Genomic DNA, 22,916 nt, shown 5'->3' with positions numbered 1-22,916 from the left:
TGCATGCTTTAGGAATTATTGCAACATACAAACCTCCTCAGAAATGATATACAGTTGGTTTTAAAGTTATGTTACTGAAAGTAAAACAAACTGATGAAACCATTTAACAGTTTACATAAAAAAAACAAATGTAAAATGACAGTGTGTTATTGTGTGTGAGTTGTATTATAAATGTACAGCGTATGGAACTATAACTGTGTACTGCTATAAATAATTCACTATGCCATGTATCAAAGAGACATTACCTGCATATTATAATAGTACACACGTGGTGATGTTGAAAATCATTTCTTTGACACTTTGTAAGCTGCGTAACAAATGCATACACCAGGTGTGTCTCTATAACATAATTATCACTAACACGTATGTCATGTTCATTGGATGAACACTGGCATACCTAATTAGCAGGTAGTCCACGCCATAATAACTGTTTCAATGAAAAGTCAAATGGATAGGCCATCTTGGTCGTTCGGTGTAACTATATTCATAAGGGTTATGGGAGTAAGGTCGACACCATAACAACGTGCAAAATATGCTACAAATTCACATACAGATCTCGTATACTTTATCTTATTAATCCTTTGTCTTCATAGTTTTGGAAACGCTGTAGCCCGTGAAATTACTTATAAGCCTCATTGATAAGATATGTAAGAACTCAAGTCAAATTTCTTATATCAACGGACTGATATCTTTATACGCATACATATCTGAGTTATAGCTTTTAGGAGGTATATTGGACCTGTAAATGTTGTTTTCTTATAGTGTTGTTTGTAAGTTGCATTGCCAGTTAGTTCCTAATGATATTATTTAATTTGTCAAATATTCTAGTCTGTTTCGTCGGTTACACTGCAAAATCGGACAAAAAGTGGTTTCTGTTGTTTTAAAATATATTTCAGACATTTGATTATTGTTTGTTTTAAAAAATCGTTCATAAAATACAATTTCATTGTTTTAAACTGTAATCTTATGGAAATTGTATTATATTTACAACATTTATATACCCAAAAGTCATGTCCAGTTAAAAAAGTATATGTACAATGGACACCAAGTAGACAACAATATAAGTGGTCAACAATAGACATTATAAAATATCATTATTTTCAAAGTCGGTTTCTACAAAGATCCATTTCAAAAGGGTCATTGAAGTACGAACATTGTGTATAGGAGACCTTTTTATATTGAAGCGAGAGACGAACATGCTTCATAATCAGTCCACTCCCACTCCGCTTCATGTTCCCATTGCAAAAAGGAAATGTTCTTCTGTTATATCAACTTTCTGACATACTTATGCCATTCTTTTTAAATACCCTCCCATCCAACATTGAGAAATAAAGTGTATGAAATACTATTTACTAGACTGATCCACTTGTAAAAGCGATACCGTATTTATCTCAAGTAATGGATTTATTAGAGCCAAGAGTGTCTGCAGTGTTCCTTAGTTAACAACATTTGTAAGAAATGTATAGCAATACAGAGTATAGATGGACCAATCTTGTCCCGCTGAGCAATAAATCAGGTATTCAACGAATATTTAGCACAAATCTGAGCGTATTCCGCAGATGGTTAGTGTATCTAGAACGCTATCATTATCCTCTTATACATTTATAAAACTACGTGCACTTCACCTCACACGTGGAATCCGTGAAAAAAAATTGTCGATAGAAATCCTTATTACTCAAAATGTGCATTTCGATCCAGATAATACAGGGTTTACCATTCATATACTTAATTGCTTTGAAGTCATTTAGATATCAAACCAATGCATACATAAAATATTATGGTTAAGTAAATGAGTAAAGAGTTACACATAGAGAAATCATTATATCCCTCAGCTGTTATATTCCGGCCTTCTCTTTTTCGTATTATTTTCTTGTTCTGATTTTTGTTGTTGTTTTAGATTGGGTCCTTTATCAGGTCTTCCCATCGTTCACTCCAAGAGTGTAGCGATGTGCATTGATAAAAAATTTGCTTACTACGCATGCAAGGAATTTTATCTACAGAACAAGGGGCGGGGTGTGGTTATTTGTAACGATCCGTAAAATGTTTATAAACAATTGTCATATTTTGTTCTTCTTTTGAAACGTTAGCTTTTATTTTTATCTACAAACATTAGTAGAACAATATCATTGTATAAGTGAATGAATAATCCAGTTAAAAAAAAACATTTTTGACGTGCCATAAATTGCAGCTAATGCCGCTTTAATCGAAAATAATGATCTAAATATTGAAACAGGAAATATAAATTGTCATTTAAGACAGACTCTTTAGCTTCATCGTTAAACGTTTTATAAACAAAGGCATAATAACGTTTAGTCCACACCGCTCCGGTGGCCTCGGATGCGGGAGATCATGGGTTCGATCCCCGTCAGAGTCATACCAAAGACTTACAATAATGGCACTAACAGCTGCCTCGCTGGACGTTCAGAATTAAGAGGTTAGTGTTAGGACTGGTGTCAGGTTAATGTGACTGGGTGGGACATCATGCTACATGTCTGCGGCATGATGCCCCAGTTTTAGACATCACTATAAACTGCCACATTGCAGACATCGTAGCGATATGACTGACAAAAATTGTTAAAAGCAACGTTAAAAATCCAAAATCACACATCATATCACGTTCAGTCCAATGCAGTTAAATGTACATTTTATGGCATTATTGTTAAGAGAACTTCATCTCAAACATGATATAAGAGATCCCCTAGTAGACTGGCAAAAGATGATCCCTGAACAACAAATATTTAAGAACTATATGACTGATCCGGATATATTCTTCCATTAGAAGAAAAAGCGGGCTTGGTATCTTGACTCCCCTTCATTCCTTTCTTGTAGCGCACTACTGCATATATAGATGCACATACAACTGCAGAACCACCAACGGCACCTCCAAGGATGTAAACAAGTTTGCTGGTGGAATTGTCATTGTCATTTGGATGTTTGTTTAAACTCCCTGCACCTTAAGAAGCAATATATATATATATATATATATATATATATATATATATATATATATATATATATATATATATATATATATATACACATATATATATCTATATGTGTGTGTATGTATGTATGTATGTATATCTCAAACATGCATATACAATAATTGTTCAATTATTGTAGGAACTTATAAGCCTTCTCATGGTTTAAGCCACAGCATGTTTTGAAGGGAAAAATCAGAACGTCATAACAGTTTACGTAACGCACACTGCAGACAAAGCCTAAAAACTGTAAAATGTCTACATAAGAGATTCATAAGAGAATGATATATATATAATAAAGATAAAACAATTCTGAAAAAAGTAAGCTTCACAAAGAATGCACTACACATTAACATCTATCAAGGTGATGATGATCGAAGCAATCCAGAGTTTGAATTTGACGTCATGATAATAAGGAGCAATGATTAGCATGAAATAGCAGAAAAAAGATGTGACGCGGTGAAGAATAAATGCCATCATTATTTAAACTAATCGTAATGTCTTATGTAAGAATGGTCTACCTAGGAAAATATTCCATACAGATAAAGCTAGAACGGCGAACTGTGTAATTATAAAGAGGGACGATATATTGAATACTACGGCCACTACTACTCCTTCCCCTACTACTGCTAACACTAATGCTAGTAGTAGTAGTAGTAGTAGTGGTAGTAGTAGTTTTTGTTGTAATAATAATAATAATAATAATGAAATGTACATATGACGAATGTCATGAAGTACTAAAGTAAAGGAAATGAGAAGAAAAGAGAAAACGTAAGAGTCGTGATTATACATCAGTTAGTGACTTTCTGAAAGGTACAGTAAAAGCATGATCTTCTCTTCTTTACATGAAGACCGTGTTCCCCTTGTATTAATTGCAAAATCTAATATTTCTCCTTCTGCGTAGGTTCTATTTCATCCCCATATATAACGTACGTTGAAGCTAACTTCGGAACATTTAAATCTCATGCATATGTTTGCAGATCTAACAATGTTTATCTTTGCAATTGTGTATGCCTGTTTCATAGTTACAATATTGTGGGTTCTTGCCAAGTGATCTTTGAGGACGTTTGCTCTCAGGCACGCAACCATAAGTACAATCTTGAATTTGTCCGTACGCTGGTCTAAAGTGTAGATTAAATGCAAATGTCTCCGGATTATGTGTTACAGCTTTGAAGAATCTGGGTGATGAGTTACCACAAGTCGAATGCATATGCCGACGTATTTGATTTTGCAAATTAGAAGAGTGTTTCTGCACAAGGCCACAGATTAAAGGATAGATCGATATTTGTCCTCTTGTATGTTCTCATCAAATAAGGTACCCATTGAGCTCCAAAATCTCTTTTGGATTGTTTTTGGGTCACTATAGATGCACTTAATTCAAAAACAAAGGTCGTATTTAAGATTAAGTTGCTCTGTGCTTAGGGTGGTTGCTGGTCTGTATAAGATATTAATGCCATTCAGTTTACTTTTATATAAGTCGGGTTTCAATCTTTCGTTCTAGACTCAGGTGTGAGTTTAGCATCGATGTTGAAATCGATGAGTAGTTTAAATATACATCCGGTCAAACACCAGCCTACTGGTATATGTGGTGTTTCATTGAAAAGTTGTTGTTCATATTTAAATGTTGGCGTAAGAAGACATGTGCACATGTGCTCATTGTGTTGCCATTAAATAGTAGGTAATGCTTTTCTTTGAAGACACAATTGTTGAAGATTCAAACGTCATTAAAATCCCAGCTAGATATTATTTCGAGGAGACTATTTCATAGTTCTTTGAAAGCTTGAATTGTGCGGGATGTTGGTACAAAGAGGGAAAATGTAAGTGGGTATCCTTCCACACTTGCTCGAAGTCATAATCAACACATTTAGAGATTTATATTTTCGATTTGGTGATTATTTATGGGTTGTCGTATTGCGGAGGTATTGTTCGAGCCAGTACATGATTATCATTTCACATCAAGCTTATACTTATCCGAGTCAACAGCGGTTTAGTTAACTTGTAGCAAATTAGGACTGATTAACACATCATTATTTACATTGTTTAAGTGTAAAGAATGTCTTAAAAGCCTAACCAGCTGTTTGGTTAGATTAGAAAGATATTTGCGAGTTTCTCATGAATCCTTAGAAGGTTGCAGTAGAATGGAGGCATTATCATGAGAGTACATTCAGGGAGGTGTATTTGAGGTATTTTATACAGGTGACTGATGTTAGCTTACGTGTAGGAAAGGGTGACTGGGGCCCACAAAGAGGCGAAGTCAACAGATTTAAAGATATTTGCGTTTTACTATTTGTAGACTTTGGGAGTAAATAAAACCTTCCAGGTTTGGGAACAACAGGATGGCGGTATATCACTGTTAATATGTGTATCATGTTCTGTAAATTGCGTTCCGTGTCTGGCATACTATTTCGGAGTGCTGTAATGTTTGGATTTTGTTGAGTGTTTTGAAGAATCTTATGTAAGATATTTGCCTGTTTATTTCAGTAATATTGTATGTTTTGTTTATGACCAGATGGTAAAACCCATCGACAGCTGGCTTGATGACAATATCATCCTCTCTTGCAATTTGTGAGAGGTCGCTTTATTTACTAGTTCAGAATGCCTTTTCTAAAGCGACTCTATCTGTATGAACCGAAATAAGTTTCCACTGCCGATATTAATTTTATCAGGACTATACTTTTACTAGAGGTGGACTATACGTATTTCTTGGGTTGAATGTTTGTGGTTCAATTATTAGGGTCACTGAGCGATTGCATTCGTCACTGTGCGAAACATTATCCTAGTAATATTTCATCTCAGATATACCGCTAGTTGTAGGACTCTGTCAAATATAGTGGTCTTTAGAGTAGAGACATATATCAGAACTGGGAAAGTCATCATACAAAGTCACTACATTTGTTCATATTAGCAATTTAGATAATACATTCCGCAATGTTTTCTTAAGTGGAAACCTGAGATAACACACCCTAGTCGCCCTTCTTGCACTGTCTCCTTAGATTGCAAATTCTCTTGCCTGAAACGGTTGGCTCATTATTTATGGACAATTGCTTAATGTCTCTATGATATACATTCATGTATCATAAGCTCGTTTCTTTTATGGAGAGTTTACTTCCTTGTTGTAGTGTTTTTTGTTTTTACCAAGAGTTCAAGAAGATTCAGATATCTTGTATTTAGAAATTAAATTCACCTCATTGACAACTACTTAGACACTATTCGACCGAATGGGGCTAACTACATCTTCAAATCCAAAAGAAAGTCGCTGAATTTTATTATTATTATTTTTTGAATGATGTATCGCTGTAATTTTCTTTTTTGCTTAGAGATCTGGCAGCAAAACTTGCTCGTATCATCCATAACAAGAAAAAGATAAAAGATAAAAAACATGCAGAGAAAGATAGTAGGGAAATCAAAGTGTCTGAAATTAAAATAACGATAAACAAAGGCAGTCCAAAAACATGAACAAAACTTCGACTGGAAAAATGTCAAAAATACAGCAATTATCTTATACAAACTATATAGTTATGCACACAACCATTACCTAGAGTGTGCATGTCATGCAAAGCTACTATGTGAGTTAAACGGGCACCAAAAAACCAACAATATGTCCTTTCAATGACACTGGATTCCTAGGTGATGGGAATAATAACTATTAAGAAATACAACCATATTATAACATCATATAATGACACTATATTAGTTAAAAGACCTTTAACGTATGTAGTATCCAAACGTTTTCAGCAAGGAAACCCCTTATTCAGGGGATAAAAGCGGACACTAACAACGCAAAGCCTGAATTTTAACACACAATAAAAACAATTAAAATATATACTTGTTGAGATTTTGTATAAGAACAATTCTACATACGAATGAATATAACACGAGCGGAACAGGAACATAAAACTCAACCTGAATGCAGTACATTTCTATATCTATCAGAGGTGATGAGTAATCTAAGTTATAGACAAGTCGAATGAAAATATGCAAAGTTATGAAATAAAAACATCAACAAAATTATCATTTTGTTTACTTCCAGTATTATCTATTCATGAATTTGACGAATTCAAAGTGTTTCATAATGATTTGTATCACGTAAACGAGATAATTAAGTAAGAATGGATGAAACACGAATTAAGGTTAAAAAGGATAGAAAGAAATAATATTCCTTTAGCTATAAATTCCAAGTAAAAATATGTAATGGAAGCAAATTTAATTTTGAGATATATAAAAATATATTCTATATAAAGAATACTACTAGTCCTCAATAATAACCGCTTAACAATATTGTATGCTACGTAAGCAACCCTTACCCCTCATTTATGTTGTATTAAGTTTTTTTCCGATACTACCTTTATTTATTTCAGTCGTCGGGTAAACACGTTCACCAGATATGTTTTTCTGTGTCATCTGAGAATCTGATGTTGGCGTTGTTGTCGTTGTTTTGAGATTTGTTTGGCCAAGAATTGGTCTATTTCCTACAAAAGTGTCAATGAAATGTGCATACTTGTACGAACAAACATTTAAATTGGCTGCTTTGCTTTTCTATCGACAATATCGCTTACAATTTGCAAATGTAAGATAATTTGTCTGTGGTAACAATAAGCTAACAAAACTTCATCGCGCACTCTCTGAATGTATATATGCTATACGCTTGCATGCTGAACAGACAAAATACTCCTTTTTGTAACGAAGTAATATCCATAATTACATAAGACAGATGTAATGCATGTCTCATTAATATTACGTTTAATACGTGTACCAAGTTTTAAATAGATCAGCAAAGTTGACTCCATGGAGGAAATAAACACGAGGGTCCTCGTTCTATGATCACAACTAAAGCCTACACCAAGATAAAACAAATTTCTGTGACGTAATTAAGGCACGGCATTGGAGTATTAACTACGTCGACAAGTTATGAATTGTTTTTCCAGTTATTGCTAATCCATTCGAACCAGATGAATCACGGACAAACCCCCGTGCCAACTTGACAAATGTCACAGAATTCATCATAACAAACAAAATCGAATCATTGCAATCTACGTGTAGACACCTTTTGCTACTCCGCAATATATTAACATCACTCTGATGTACAAAACAACGATGCTAAAGACTGTTATTTTTGAAGGTGTGTTAACTAGAGACATGCAACCTGTACTAAATGCTGAGAAGATAACCTGAATGTTTAACGCACATACATTGACAAAAGTATTGGAGTTGGGTTATTAAAATTAGAAAAGATAAAACTATCAGTAGGTTTTAGTTAACTGTGAAATTGATATATATAATTCAAAATTCGTAATTCCATTCATCCATTCTTTCTTCCTCCCAGCCATCCGTCCACCAGTCCAGCAAACCATCCATCCACTCATCCAAGTGTATAATCTATCGATCTGTCCATCCACTGATCTAAATGTACGATCTATCAATCCATCTCAGTTTAATTGTTACCTGGATTTCCAAGTTTAGGGTCCTTTTCTGTTCCAAAAAGCACCAGATTCCAAGATTCAAGAAACCCTGTTAGAATTTCAAACAAGAGAGCAATTAAATACCAAAGAAATAAAAGCGATCGACCATGAAGTTCATTATGTCACTGACGAGGCTATCTGATAATGTTATATAAAAAAAACAAGGAAAAGTAACAAGTCCTTTCCTCGCCCTCTATTAAAGAAGAATTCACTAATATGTGTTTCATTGCTGATAACCTCTTAATAACATTTGATGTGAGGTTAAGTGTATATTAATCATAGACTAAATGTAAAGACACTCAGCGCTTTACTGGAAACGGACGAGTAATGTAGAATTCCTATGACATATTTGCTCATTTGGTTATATAATACTCTTATTTGTTTAACTATTACTCTTATTCATCCGGTTCTACGTATATAATTTTGTAATGCTAATTGCAACTTAGCATTAGTGCATCAACTCATTTTTTTTAGCTAAGAGTTTAAGTCAGGAGGTCCACGTAAAATTCTTTCAAATATATAATGTTTTGCATATTTAATCTATAATTTGTGCCTAACTTTTGTCCATGATTGTAAGAAGTACTTTAGATTGTGATTACTCGTATATAGCAGCATTTGTCGTAAAGAAGAGTCATATTTATAATTAGACTCGGGTTTCGGTTGGATTGCTGTTATGATATTGGTCAAGTGAAGCTGTCTGTAAATAGGAATGTGATAAACAAATAACTCATTTCTGTTTTAGATCCGGCTATGGGAATCCTTTTGAGATCAGAATTTACAGTTCTGTTGACGAATTAAGATATAATTTGAGAGGAAATTTTAAAAATTTAAAATATGCTCTAGAATTACTCAAGTGTTCACTGTATTAGATCATTACTTTGGAGGTTTATGAACTAATTCAAAGACATTCTTGATTGCATCATTGTGTTCTTTCAGGACATTCAGAACTATTAGAATTGATTCAGAACATTCTATAGGTTCGGACTTGTGATCGAACTTTTATGAGTATTTGAACTTATTTCACAATAGTGTATGTGTCGCCTTAATGTTAAATTTGTATTGCAGGGAAATGAATTGCTTGTGATTTCACTTAAACTATTTGTTTACGTTTTTATCCTGCTACATATGTTAAGAGTCATAACAATACTTCTTTTGCAAATTGTTGCTAGGTTAGTTGTTGAAGGGTTTGTAACAATTGGCTTTACTTTCTGCTTAGTAATGTTTTTTTATTAGAGCGGAAAAGGTTGAAAATAAATTAAGCATATAATGAATATATTTAAAAATGTCATCCAACTTATTTTACCCATAACACACATTAAATATATCTCACCAGACTCTCCCCTACTTGCAATTTCCATCTTTAGTGTCCATTTTCCTGGTGTACTTAGTTCTCCCCAGAAATGAACAGTCATAAAGGTCCATGTTAGCTGAGTATTCATGTCCCTTGGCCTTGGACTCAATAACTGACTCTCTGTCCCAGACGGTGATATGATTGCTAACTCAACCTCGCCTCGCTTTGATGCTGTGAGGTTTACCGTGACCTGAACATGTTCGAGGTGATCCACATAATCATCTGTGCCTTTACAAGGATCAAATTCAACAGTACTTGTAATGATTCGTTTCGAGTGCTGGATATTTCTGCAGTAAAAAGAGAGCTATTATTGGGATGCAACTAAAACCAATACAACATATATTTGTATATTTGAAATTGCAAACAAAATCGGAATATTTTGAACAACTGTAAAGCATGCCAAACATAAGGGTCTTCTATTCAAATGTCTGCTTATATTTAAGTGATATAATAAAATAAATTTAAGAATGCATTTCCTGATTAACAAATTATACAATTTTCCATTGAATCAAATAACCTCAAAATGATTTCAAGACAGTCCCTGCTTATTTCATCAGCACGTATTAGTTGTGTATTATATTTATCCTTGGATAGAATCATATTCCCTCGTTCTACACTACAAAATAAAATATTTCGAACGGGAATATAGTGTAAGAAATTTCACCTACTCCAATACGGGAATTATTCGACCAACACACTTGTTTTGAGCCGGTACATAAGTCCAGTTATTTGCTTTAATAATCATATCTTCAGCATTCATCAGACCAAAGCCAAAATACTTGCTGACTGTAAAAATATTGAACATAGCAGTATAGAAAAGGAAAATAAGAACAACGGAATACGAAAGTCTGTTTCCTGGTTTGTCTAATCTAGCACCATGTTTTACATTTATATTTAAAATAATATCTCATGTGAATGTGTCTTTATATTTTATATTCTTGCACGTCAATAACACTACAGTCAGCACTGTAATCTCTGTTTTATTGGATCCGACTTGAATTGTACATGAAACATGATACACGAAGAGGACTTGCTTCTAACAACGGATAGAGTAAAAATATATTTTGCCACATTTTCGGAAAAGAATTATAGAGACAATAGGTCAAAGAAATCCATATTTTGTACATTTGGTCTTGGTAAAATAATCGTAAAATTAAGGATGAATAATGATAATAGTTTTTCTTCCGTAGTGGAATGTGAAAAATAACCTGTATTAAAGTTATGTTAAATAACCATTTGTGAAGTTACGTATATTTAAACTTAATGGATTTATTCTGTGAGAGGATGAGAAGAGTTTGTAACGTGATATTACAGGCTGTATATCAAGTTAGCAGAGACGCGCAGTAAATTTTACAAATTAGATATATTGAGCTATGGTACTCGCAACTTACTATTTTGTACAATTTTGTTTGACTAAATTAGAATACAAAGTAGCTGAAGTCTTGACTAAAGTTTTGTAATTTACCACGCCTAAAATATACCATTTCTTCCAGCTTGGTTCTGAGTCCACTCTCCTCCATCAAGTTTATCTGACTTTGCCGTTTGTACGATAAGATGCTGAATATCTCTCCAGGTTAGATCCTTGCTAAATTGTAGATGAATATCAAAATACTTGGCATAAACCTCTTCAGTTGTATGTATTGTGTCGGAAATAATTCATACCCTGAACAGTTTTTATATTGATCCATTATTTATAGAGGGTGACTAATTTAGTCAAGGAATATTCTCACTTGAGGCACTCTTGCAAAAATTATAACCATCTGCATTTTACGAAGGATAATAGTGATTACCCTTTATTTTTATAATGTCTTTAATAGTATAGATAATAAATTCTATTATACAATATCAGCTTTTCAAACGTTAAGATCGCACTATTTACTGGCACCATATTATATGGGAATGAAAAGATGGTTCAATTGCAAGCCATGTTTCACACAAAATTCTTACAGAAACCAATATCAAACTTACTTTGCTTCGATGGCAAGGGCGATCATTCCTGCTGCCATTGGAGTAGAAGCTGACGTCCCAGAAAAGGTACCTTCACATCCTCCGCCTTGCATGGTTGTGAACTAATGAACAAGAGTTCAAATTATTTTTGACCTATTAAGTATTAATCTTTCAACTGACGTGGTTTATCATTATCGGAAAGGACTCTACAGATACCTGTGTTGTCATCTTTGCATTCAGAATTATAAACATTTGTACAATGTAAATCTACTTTTATTAAAAAAGAAAACGAAATTAAAATAGCGCTTAAACAACCTACTCAGACAAAGACTAAATACAGACAGTCGTTTTGAAAAGTACTAAACAAATTTAGAGCATTGCATATACTTTGGTATTTAATAAATACAACTTGTTTCAAAGGACAGATGTAAGGTAAGTACACTATAAATATCTAGCTTAACACTCATATCTCACCCATTATAACACTGATGACAAATTTTAAACGGAAATTATTTCTTCTATTAATCACAATATCGACAAGAGTGGTGTGTTACAATAAAAGAAAATGAAACGAAAAAAACCCTTAAAACGTACAGAAATAAGTCTGGAAGAAAACAGAAAATCAAGGTGATTTAAAGGTGATAAAACTGCATATGTATTAAAAGAAGCGCCTAAAGGTTATCTTTTGCATTATTAATCTTTGCAGCTTAATTTCAACAGTTGGTTGAATGGTCAATATAAATATTAAGTTACAAACTTTCACTTTCAGATGTACATAAAGATATTTTCGAAGACCATGTATGCTTATACAAAAGTAATATTAGAGAAGCTTATTGATTAAGAACAGAAATAATATCCAAAAACAACGGTCATTTCTCAATTGTGCTGTTATAGTTTTGAACTGTTATAGTATATCCACTTATTCCAAAGTATCAGTATCTTGCTGAAGGGCATTATTGAAATTTATTCCCTGTTGTAAAAGCGCGTTACATGTTAAACACGTAGTCGGGACTTCATATTGGAAATATCTGGAAATGTGTATGTCTTACCTACCACAGAGTAGTTATTGGCTGATATGTCAAGCATATAGAGAATCATTTTCTAGTATAAAACATCTTAATTCTTAATTTCATAGATGCTTTTTTTGGAACACGAAAATAGAAATATTCTTTAGAATCAATCAGATTCCTTTGTAGTAGAGCATATGTGTGCTCTACTCGGTTTAATTAGCACTTGTACCTGTGAACTACAGCAATTCAAATTATGCTTTGTTACATACCAACTTTCTGTCTGTTCCACCACTGTAAGTTGTAGCAAGTGTGGCAGAACATCTTTCTGAATATGTTGGTGAATATCGAGACGCCGAAACACTTGTTATTCCGATTGTGTAGATACTATTGACATAGCCGTCACAATTACAGTTGTCATCATCACCGCCATTTCCTGCAGCCCAAACATATACAGCTCCACGGCCGCCACGACCCTGATGAAATTGATAATAAACGTGCTCTTTCTTCTTAACAACATTTTAAGGAACTGCTACATTATGTTAAGATTTGATATTTTTCTTATATTGGTCTGAAAAATTTTTGAAAACTTATATTCGATACTGCGGATAAAATAGCTTGGTTCGTCTAAAAAGGAATAACTAAATAGCGAAATAATTACAATCTCTTAGTGATTAGCAATAAATTCATTCTTTATGAAAAAAAGAATTTGGAAATTGTAAGCTCTTCGTTGCTGCAGACATCGGTTGACACAACAATATGACCACCCCAAAGTCCGAAAACGAAACTAACAAAAAACCTCAAGAAACCAAACCAGTAAACAACTAAACAATGATATAAAGAAAATGTGCGCGAAGGTGATATAATCTTTGATCACAAACTGTAGATCCGATTGCTCATTATCATACAAATGTTACATTTAATGTTCAAATTGTCTCATTTAAAATTAATCTGATAAACATCAGTAACTACACAATGACCATTATATTCAACAGAAAACATATCTTAGATGAAACAATATGCAGAAATGTCTTTATATAGCTTTTTGGCCTAAACAGCTGAACTTTGGAGGCGTATTGTTGCTTTAGACAATATCGTTTGGGCTGTATACTATATAGAACATAACTTAAAAAGTATTTTTGGTGTTACTTCATGTTCTGCGCTTGTTAACAATTTCTTTGACATCGAATGGTACAAAATATGGAGTTCAATCTATCAATTGGGTAAAAAGCTGCAATTAAGTTACTATAAATATACTCGGAAAGTCCAGTGAATGCTAGCGATCCATCGAGAACTGTTAAATATACAAAACAAATTCATTGCGCAAGATATATATATATATATATATATATATATATATATATATATATATATATATATATATATATATATAAGGAAAAGCGTTTCATAGTATATAAGGAAATATGAAAAGAAGCATGCTGTAGTGTTATGTCTTGCTTTGTTACCCTTGAGAGTAAAATGTTTTCAGTAAAAGTGTTAAGTGTTTCCTTATATCAACCAAAATAACTGCATATTACTTCTGTATATTGTGACTTCTGGAACAACTGAAACTAAGCACGTGGCTATAAAGTTTAACAGCATTAGGTATGAGACGACTCCAAGTATCATCAACCTGAAAGTAACCGTTGTGGATAACAAGGTCCCATTGTCGGTAGCAAATGCATTTAGTTTCCACATACATATCTTCTATATTATTTATAGGTGTTTATTATGCAATGTATCGTAAGGGCTTTACATTTTTTTTCTTCAAAATGATGAATAAAGTAACTTCTTATATCATCAATGTATTCTTCAGTTTTAGTAACTGATTATTTTGTAATATGACTTTAATCATAGATGCCGTAACACTAAATAAGATCATTCAGTTATGCATTTTTGAAAGAAAAGTGTTTTTTGCTCAACCATATATATGCAAAAACTTAATTGTTATCATGATAACCGTTTGCAATTTCCTTATGTATGGTCACTCTCATTTGCTGTAACTGAACTTTTAGAAACCGTCACATTTTCAGACGATGTCAAACATTTCTAAGGTCCGTATACCGTCGTTACTCCTAATTCCAAAGCTCTGTCAACGACTGTATCCAGCGTTTCAAAAGTCGTGCCATCATCTTTTCCACCCCAGCTATTACTGTATATATGTATATCTTGCAGTTTGAATGTCAACGCCTTGGCCTCTGTACTTAAAAGTGTTCCAAATGTATCTATCAACTTGATGCCTGGAAATCATGGAAATGGTAAATGTAATCCTTACTACACCATGTTTTGCTGTATTAGAATCAAGACGCCCACTTCAAATACGAAAATTATAATATTAAGGGACAAAGGATATTTTAGAAAATAGAAAAGAAAAAAGGTTCATATAGTGTTATGACTCTATGTCTTAAATTAAGCAACAGAAAAAAGCGACAACCATCACGTTTAGTAAAATGCAACAAATAAATTATTTCCATGGAATAAAAAGTGAAACATTTGAAACGAACTTGTATTGTAAATTAAATGAAAATAGTCATGGAAGTTCTATCACAAGTCTAAAAGTTAAGAGCATTTCCAATGAATTCCAGCGGTGTTATTAATGAATTCCAATTTCATTGTGCTGATTTGCCAGTAATCTCTAATGCGCCAATGTGCCAACAGTCTTGAGGTACCGAAATTATATAATCCTAAATGTTTTTAATGAATTCACACTAATTAAAATAAAATGGTTTAGATCTAAATCAATTTACACATTGTAAAGCCAATAAATAATTTAAATAAGTAAATCAAATCATCAAAACTGATCGCAACTAAAAGACTAATTCCAACGTTAGATGTTAAGGTAGCAATACATAATTGTTCTTAGTTTAATCTTATATACGGACTGTCACCTGACTTTTAACAACAAATGCTCTGAAATGATGTCATTTAAAATGGAATTTTCCATCAAACTGTAAGCAAACTTTGTTTGTAGAAAATTCTGAGGTCAGAACTCAAACACAGTAGACACGTTTACCCTGCATATAGACCCAAACGTCTACCCTCAATAAGTACAAAGGTCAACCACACAATATAAATTAAACATACATATCATATAATCCCGACAAAAGCCAACACACAATACAAATTAAATATAACTAACAACAGAAAACACAGATATCTACTACCAATATTATTCTTGTAAATACTTTCATTTTTTGTCTAATATTTTGTGAGGACAGTATTTAAGATATTTTATTTTATATATTAAGATGCACTGTGCAATTGGTTTATATATGACTTATACCACCTAACTATAAAAAGAGTGATAGCAAGATATTATCATAAATATTATTTAGAGGACTAATGTGCTACCTAAATCAGCCCCATATTTTGTGATATATCGTCTCTGACTGTTCCATGCTTCTTCAAACAACTAATTCCCGACATTAGATTTTCTGATCAACCTGATTGTGTAAAACAGATGTATTCAGTTTCTAACAAACCTGCAAGTTGTGCACCAAAAGCAACACCGAGTATACAGATTTCATTTTTTGTAGCAGCAGCAACACCTGCGCACTCTGTGCCGTGGCTGCAAAAACAGAAGAAGAGAAAACGAATGAATGTTCTCAAAATACGTACAAAAGGCGTGAAACATACAGATACTAACATAAAGGTATTCGTAACTCAATTAATTGTCATACCAGCTGCTAGATTCTTACAGTAGTATCTACATGAAATGTTCTTAGGATGGTGGATTTGGACATGTTACACACACACACACACACACATATATATATATATGAATAGATAATTAGGAACCTTCCTATCCGCATCATTTTTCGGAGTTGTGCTATATTTTGTGTACAAATTGTAAACACTGAAAATTTTGTAAGTTGTTGTAGACTGTGTGGTATATTGATGCAAAGAAGTGGAAAGTAAAAAATGTTACTATTTCATCATCTTAGACAAAAGCACGTCTTTAAGCAACTAAGAGTGGCAAGGAGTGATGATAAAAAATGCATTAAGTGAACATATGGTAGGTATTTGTATTTCAAGTCTTCATACACGTTTCAGGCACATTAAGCTAAAGATGACTATTGTCATTCGAGTTACGTCACTTCTCATATTATTATTAAATTGATTGTGGTATGCCTACTAACGGACAGTCTCTGCAGACATGAAACTACGAGACTACAAGTAGTCTCAACGAACAAGAGACTACTAGAAAGCACAAAACTGTTCAACTGGACTCATGAGGCGCATGCCTAGGCATGATGGTTAGACAAACATATATGCCGATTTCGAGTATAATTGTTCGAAGAAGTACAATCATCAACTCCGAATAATAGTTTCTTTTATTCTGTCAGGTGTAAGAGGCAATACCTAAATATGTCCAGAAACCAAATTTTCTCCTTTGGCATTTGCTGAATTTACCCCAGGGATATGCTAGAGTGGATCCTCAGATTATTCTTCAAGTAAGAAAAGGAAAGAAAATACAACACCAATACATTTGTTACTTTGCTAACCATGCCAAGAATATCATAATTTCCGCTGTAGTTGGAGAAGAATTTCGCAAGTTTAGACAGAACATGTCAAGTCCAGAGTTAGACATGCAAATTTATTTGATACAAAAGGCAAAAATGCAAAACAAGAAGATGCATGTGTCCTGAACCCAAAACAATAAGACAAAACACGGTATTAATTTGATTTGCATGACAACAACGACGAAACAATCAAAAGCTACAATGAGGATGATATCGTTGAATGGTGAGGTAGCTTCTCCCATACCATAACTTTAGTCGAAGCAAATGAGAGCATATTGATTGAAAAAATTTATACATAGAAAACAGTAGAACAAAGTCAACAAAAATAAAATCAAACGCGTTTGGACGAAAACAATGCAATATTTGTAAAGTAATCATGCAGTTTGACGTAAAGTAATGTGAGAACTGATAGAAGTTCAATACCAATTCTTTCTGATTTTCAAAGCTGTACTGCCTTGTACCTCACGAATAAAAGTAACAGGAGTATGTTGAATATAGAGTGTGTATGCAATTATTACATGAAATAAGAAAAATACAAATCCTTGGAAAGAAAGTTCATGTTAAACAATAAAACAATGAATCTTAGCATGCCTCATCAAACCCCAAGAAAAACTAAGCAGTCAATAATATCTCGAAGTTGTGTAGTAAACCAAATAAAACTGAACAGATTTAAACACCTTTGACGACTACCAGTTTCTACTCGGTTCATGTACCAAATACTAATATGAATGTTTTATAACCCTTTATGATAGTCTAGATTAATGCGATGTCTTTTATAAATACACAATATACGTTTTCAAACAGATGCATTTTAAGTGAATAATAATGAAACAGGTTCTGGATAATCCAAGAAGAATATCGGATCTAGCATTTGTCAATGATGTTACTTAATCCTTTCACAGGAATGTAACATTATACAGGATATTCAAGTTACTGGCTTAGAATTATGCTTTGTTTTTAAAATCACCGTGAATGTAATTTACACTCAGCGTTTGAAACCACTGGCACAATTCAATTAGCAGCTGGGGTCAATGAAATGAAATCTTGTTTATTATCTCGAATCGATCATTCAAACTTGAGTGGGGCACTCCTATCCAGAAAGGAGAATTCGGAATTCATTAGTGGAGCTTGCTGTATCATACAAGTAAAACAAAAAAAAAAAGGGGAATCATGAATGTATTTTGGGTTTTGTTTATAATATACTATGCTACCGATATTCGAAACTGCATGCTCAAGTTCGTGAGTTGATTATTTTCTAATCGTATTCGCACTTTTTCGTCGTAAAATTTTGTGTTTGATCTGAGAGAAAAAATTTTAGGGAGAAATGCCCTCGGTAAGTTATCTTAACAAGCACCAACCTTCAAACATGTAACGTATTCAAATTTGAAAACATTTCCATTATGAACTGTACTTATCAGCAAATAATCCAGTAAATGATATTCGGCGAGTTTGGGGTGAAACAGTTTATGCTTTTTGTTCCAATATATATTTTTTCCCACGTATAACATATGTGGACAAATTTGTATTTGCAAGATAAAAACGAAAGGGAAGAATTTCATATAGAGAATGGTTTAGATTAAAGGGAGCTATTTATTTCATTAGCATAGGTCAGAACACTGTGATCGTGATCTTTCGTAAGGATAAATATTTTATAATTGCATCATACGTATGTTTGGATAGATGTTTCATGCAAAACAATATTTTCATTGCAAGTATATATACTTTCCATTTTATATATTTGTATTGTAACCTTTCTCCTTCTTACCTTGAAGTCCCTGATGGACTGGGGTCTGGAAGGTCCGTATTGACATCACGACTCAAACTGGCATTCTAGAGAATAAAAAATATAAACATTTCGGCCTCTGAAACGTTACAAAATCGGTACTTTGTGGTCAATCGGCAGTATGTATAATTCCCTCTTTATCAACATTATCGTAACAAAAGGTATGACTATGAAAATTAAAACTGAAACAACTGAACAGATAAATAGTATTCTTTATCTATCGCATGCCTCGAACGGTGTGTTCATAATGTATTTGACATTTTTCATATAGTATAAATTACATTTTATTCACTTTATAAACAAAATATAAAATCTTGTTTACAAGATGCCTCATAAACTACTGTACACAATTTCTTCATAAATACAGTATTTCTGACCCGTTCGTCATGTGTATATATATCTTAAAGAAATACAAAAGCATATTTTATATATTTAATACTCACATAATTTAACAAATCGGGGTGTGTTTTGTCTAGTCCATCATCTACTATTGCTATTACTACATTCTTTCCTGAATATCCTAGGTCCCAGGCTTGTAATACACCCATTCGTGGCGTTTGCTTATCTCTCTTCAAGCGTAAAAGTATAACATGATACAGTGTTACAAATTATATGTATCACCATCAATACAAAACAGAAACCCGTATTATAGATACATTTGTAATGCATTTAGGATGGACAAAGATCATATTGATAACACATATATAAAAAATAATTCTCTTCACAGATTAAACTTATTTGATTACTGATTAAAATAATTGGAAATGTTTTGCAACATTCAAGATTATTTAAAGGCATCACATGTAGCAATCTAAAATATTGTTTCATGACTAAATATAAAATACATCCGTGAACTGCAAATACCTTTCTCCACATTCATGAACAATCCTATCTTTCAATTGTTCCGGTATCTTTTCATTTTACACCTGGTCAAACATAAAAGTAGTATCAGATTAAAAGTAACAAATGAATTAAACGCTTACCAAATACCACATATCCGCCCAATTTGTATCCAAAACACTGAATGCTCTGGGGTACCGACTAAGCCATTTTTCTTGACGAAATGCTTTCACCTATCATAGGGAATGGAAATATTACATATTTGATTAACACCAAATATATCGTTTAAAAAATGCATTTGCCTCAAAATGATACAAATCAAATTGTCCGTTTGAGTTTATTTGGATAAATTTGAAGAGAAGAATACAACAGTCAAGACAATAGTAAAAAGAAGAATTGATTGATCCAAATCATGCTATTGTCTAACGGCTTGATTTCAAAGTTCAGCTTAAGACGTTTCTTTGCTATTATTCACTGTCACTGCATGACATAAACTCCTACTTTACAATATTATAACGTAGCTGGTAAGATATTTGTTTGAATATCAAACATATCAAACTGAACTCGGTTATATTGAGCGGTGGGTTCTAATTTGGCTCCACTGCTGGAAACGTTAAATATGACACAAATAAATACAGTCATCCTTATATTTAGTTTCGAGGAGTACTACATGAAAATAAATACGTGACAATATGTCAGTAATATTGTGTGCAGAAGGACAATCTTGTAAAAGAAGTACAATGATGCATTTGGAAAGCAATTGTTCTATATAAAATGCGAAGGGAATTAGGTACTTCATCTTATTGTTACCTCTTTCTCTTTTCCAACAATTTTGGAAAGTCTACTGAAAGATGGTAGCTTTGAAAGCTTCCTTGTACCAGGTTTTTTTAGTACAAACACACCAGGAATAACCTATTTAAAGAGAAAAATGTCAAATACAGTAATTTGATGAAATATGTACAGCATCCCCATAAAATAAATAAAGTTAAAATAAATGCATCAGATATAATATTATAGTTATATTGTGACATATACACATAGTCACAAGAAGAGATAAATAAGGAGATTGAGCGAGAGGGAGACAGAGATGCACTTCTCTGGTATTTGTATTTAAATATGAAACCAGGCTAACTCATTATTAAATTTTCCCATGTGCACAAAACATCAATAAAACATAAAAACTATGAATGTAAAATAACCAGAAGTCAACAATCTATACATTTATGTAAAAGGTGGGGAAACATAAATGTAGAACACATTCTAAACAGATAGTAATATCTCCAGGTCATGTATAAAGCATCGATATTCCTCGTGAAAAGTGCATAAATGTTTGCACGAATCTGGTAATCACATTATTTGTTGGGATGGGGTGCGGGTGTGTGGCGATGCTAAACGGAAAATATTGTACATTTTCCATCAGTTTCAATTAATTCTTACCTGTGATCTTAACATTAAAGAAAATGACAACAATCAGCGTACTTACCTCTTCGTGCAGGTTAAAACCATACTTTCTTGCAATTCTAGCCGCTGTTCCCCCGTTTCCATTTATTTCAGCTACAAATGTATCACTGTATAAATCTGTTTTCACATTTAAAGGCTGAATTTCTTCTACTAAAATGAACACTATACATAAGGAAACTGTCGCGTAGGACATGTTACATTAGAGAAAAAATGAATGCTTAGTACATCAAAAATATTTTCTCCTAGAATGTGGCAAGTAGATAACACATTGTCACTCGATCTCTTCTCAGTTTATAAAATTAGATGTCACGTCATGTCTTCATGTCTCGCACGTTTACAGAATTTTAGATAAATGTATCTCAAAAGGTTTACACGGTTTTTTGCTTTTCTAGAATCATGTACACTGAATGACGCACTGCCAGATAAGTGAATTACTCCCTTAAATCAATACCGCTCTGCACCGTAAACACTAGCATGGTATTGATTTTTATGTCACGCAATTAACATGTTCCCACTGGGAAACAACGAATGAGGTAAAGAATTTAAAAAACCCAACCTAGCTCAGAAGAAAACTTCCTTCTTGTTAAATACTCTTTACAAAACCTTGATAATTTGCTAAGATTATCTTATCATGCGGTTCCTGTTTATTTTATCCATGTTTTGTATTCGATCTTGTTAACTTATTTCTAACAGTCCAGGTTGAATAAGTATTTTATGTATGTACTACGGGTATATTTGTGAATTATATTTTCTGTTTATAGACATTTCATCTAGGTACTAACATACTTGAGCCCACGTCCGTAGTTCAATATTAGGACCTGCAATTAAATCTGCCTGTTGAATATATGTGTACGTATGTATGTATGTATGTATGTATGTATGTATGGGTGTATGTATGTATGTATGTATGTATGTATGTATGTATGCATGTATGTATGTATGTATGTATGTATGTATGTATGTATGTATGTATGTATGTATGTATGTATGTATGCATGCATGCATGCATGCATGTATGTATGTATGTATGTATGTATGTATGTATGTATGTATGTATGTATCTTATGAGGTCAGAGAACATTCCTTTTGCAAGAGTGCATGTCTCTGTGTGTGTTTTCATGCCTACAACTACACAAACGTTTATAGGGCTGGGATCTCGATAGTTAATCACTTATGACACAGGAACAAAATATGTATGCGCCTGCGGTATGAATCTACGAGTCTCAATCAGAACTTCATCCAATATATCCTGACACTTGAATGTTCGAACAACATTTCTGGAGTTATTTTAATAACACGTAATGTCACCACCGACATGTCTCTTTGCGGACTAGATATAGGGGCCAGCTCTAAGTATAGCCAAAACGGATGAGCTCGAACAGTAAATTACTAACCTTAAAATTATTACACGTTTGCAAAGGTGTTCCCAAACCCCAGTTACACTTCGTAAAGAATGCAAGTATTATTGTCGACAGTATAATAATCTGAATTTAAAATCATGATGTATATCTACATACCATGTTTAATTATATACCATTTTTTAATTTAAATAGTAAACCACGTA

The 22,916-nt window shown here is 33.0% G+C and overlaps 1 protein-coding gene across 3 annotated transcripts; it reads right to left on the bottom strand.

Moving 5' to 3' along the window:
• Positions 1-2,062: 2,062 nt before the first annotated feature.
• On the bottom strand, positions 2,063-21,800 carry LOC149769621 (furin-1-like). Of its 3 annotated transcripts, none has more exons than XM_089949797.1 (15): positions 21,375-21,797; positions 20,702-20,803; positions 20,035-20,124; positions 19,495-19,620; positions 19,034-19,098; positions 16,228-16,313; positions 14,810-14,985; positions 13,018-13,221; positions 11,760-11,860; positions 11,273-11,376; positions 10,460-10,577; positions 9,786-10,078; positions 8,424-8,489; positions 7,325-7,450; positions 2,063-2,953 (listed from the first exon to the last, which is right to left on the bottom strand). In XM_089949797.1, the coding sequence occupies exons 1-15, from the start codon at positions 21,543-21,545 to the stop codon at positions 2,739-2,741; spliced, it is 2,043 nt and encodes a 680-aa protein (XP_089805923.1). In that variant the 5' UTR covers positions 21,546-21,797; the 3' UTR covers positions 2,063-2,738. The 3 variants fall into 3 exon arrangements, with proteins under 3 accessions (XP_089805923.1, XP_089805922.1, XP_089805924.1); XM_089949796.1 differs by having other exon boundaries at positions 9,771-10,078; positions 21,375-21,795; XM_089949798.1 differs by lacking the exons at positions 10,460-10,577; positions 11,273-11,376 and having other exon boundaries at positions 9,771-10,078; positions 21,375-21,800.
• Positions 21,801-22,916: the final 1,116 nt, after the last annotated feature.

The sequence above is a fragment of the Sinohyriopsis cumingii genome, unplaced genomic scaffold (assembly GCF_028554795.1).
Source record: "Sinohyriopsis cumingii isolate HCF-2022 unplaced genomic scaffold, ASM2855479v2 utg003415l, whole genome shotgun sequence".
Lineage (NCBI taxonomy): Eukaryota > Metazoa > Mollusca > Bivalvia > Unionida > Unionidae > Sinohyriopsis > Sinohyriopsis cumingii.
Note: the sequence above shows the minus strand (reverse complement) of the source record. Positions and strands in the feature narration are given on the sequence as shown.

Bases quoted from the DNA above. Each gene is read 5' to 3' on its own strand.
- LOC149769621 (XM_089949796.1), bottom strand. From the start codon at position 21,545: ATGTCCTACGCGACAGTTTCCTTATGTATAGTGTTCATTTTAGTAGAA. The intron at 14,986-16,227 runs GTTTGTTAGAAA...CATGATTTCCAG, and splicing joins TTTTGGTGCACAACTTGCAG to GCATCAAGTTGATAGATACA. The intron at 11,377-11,759 runs GTAAGTTTGATA...TCTACAATTTAG, and splicing joins GCCCTTGCCATCGAAGCAAA to CAAGGATCTAACCTGGAGAG.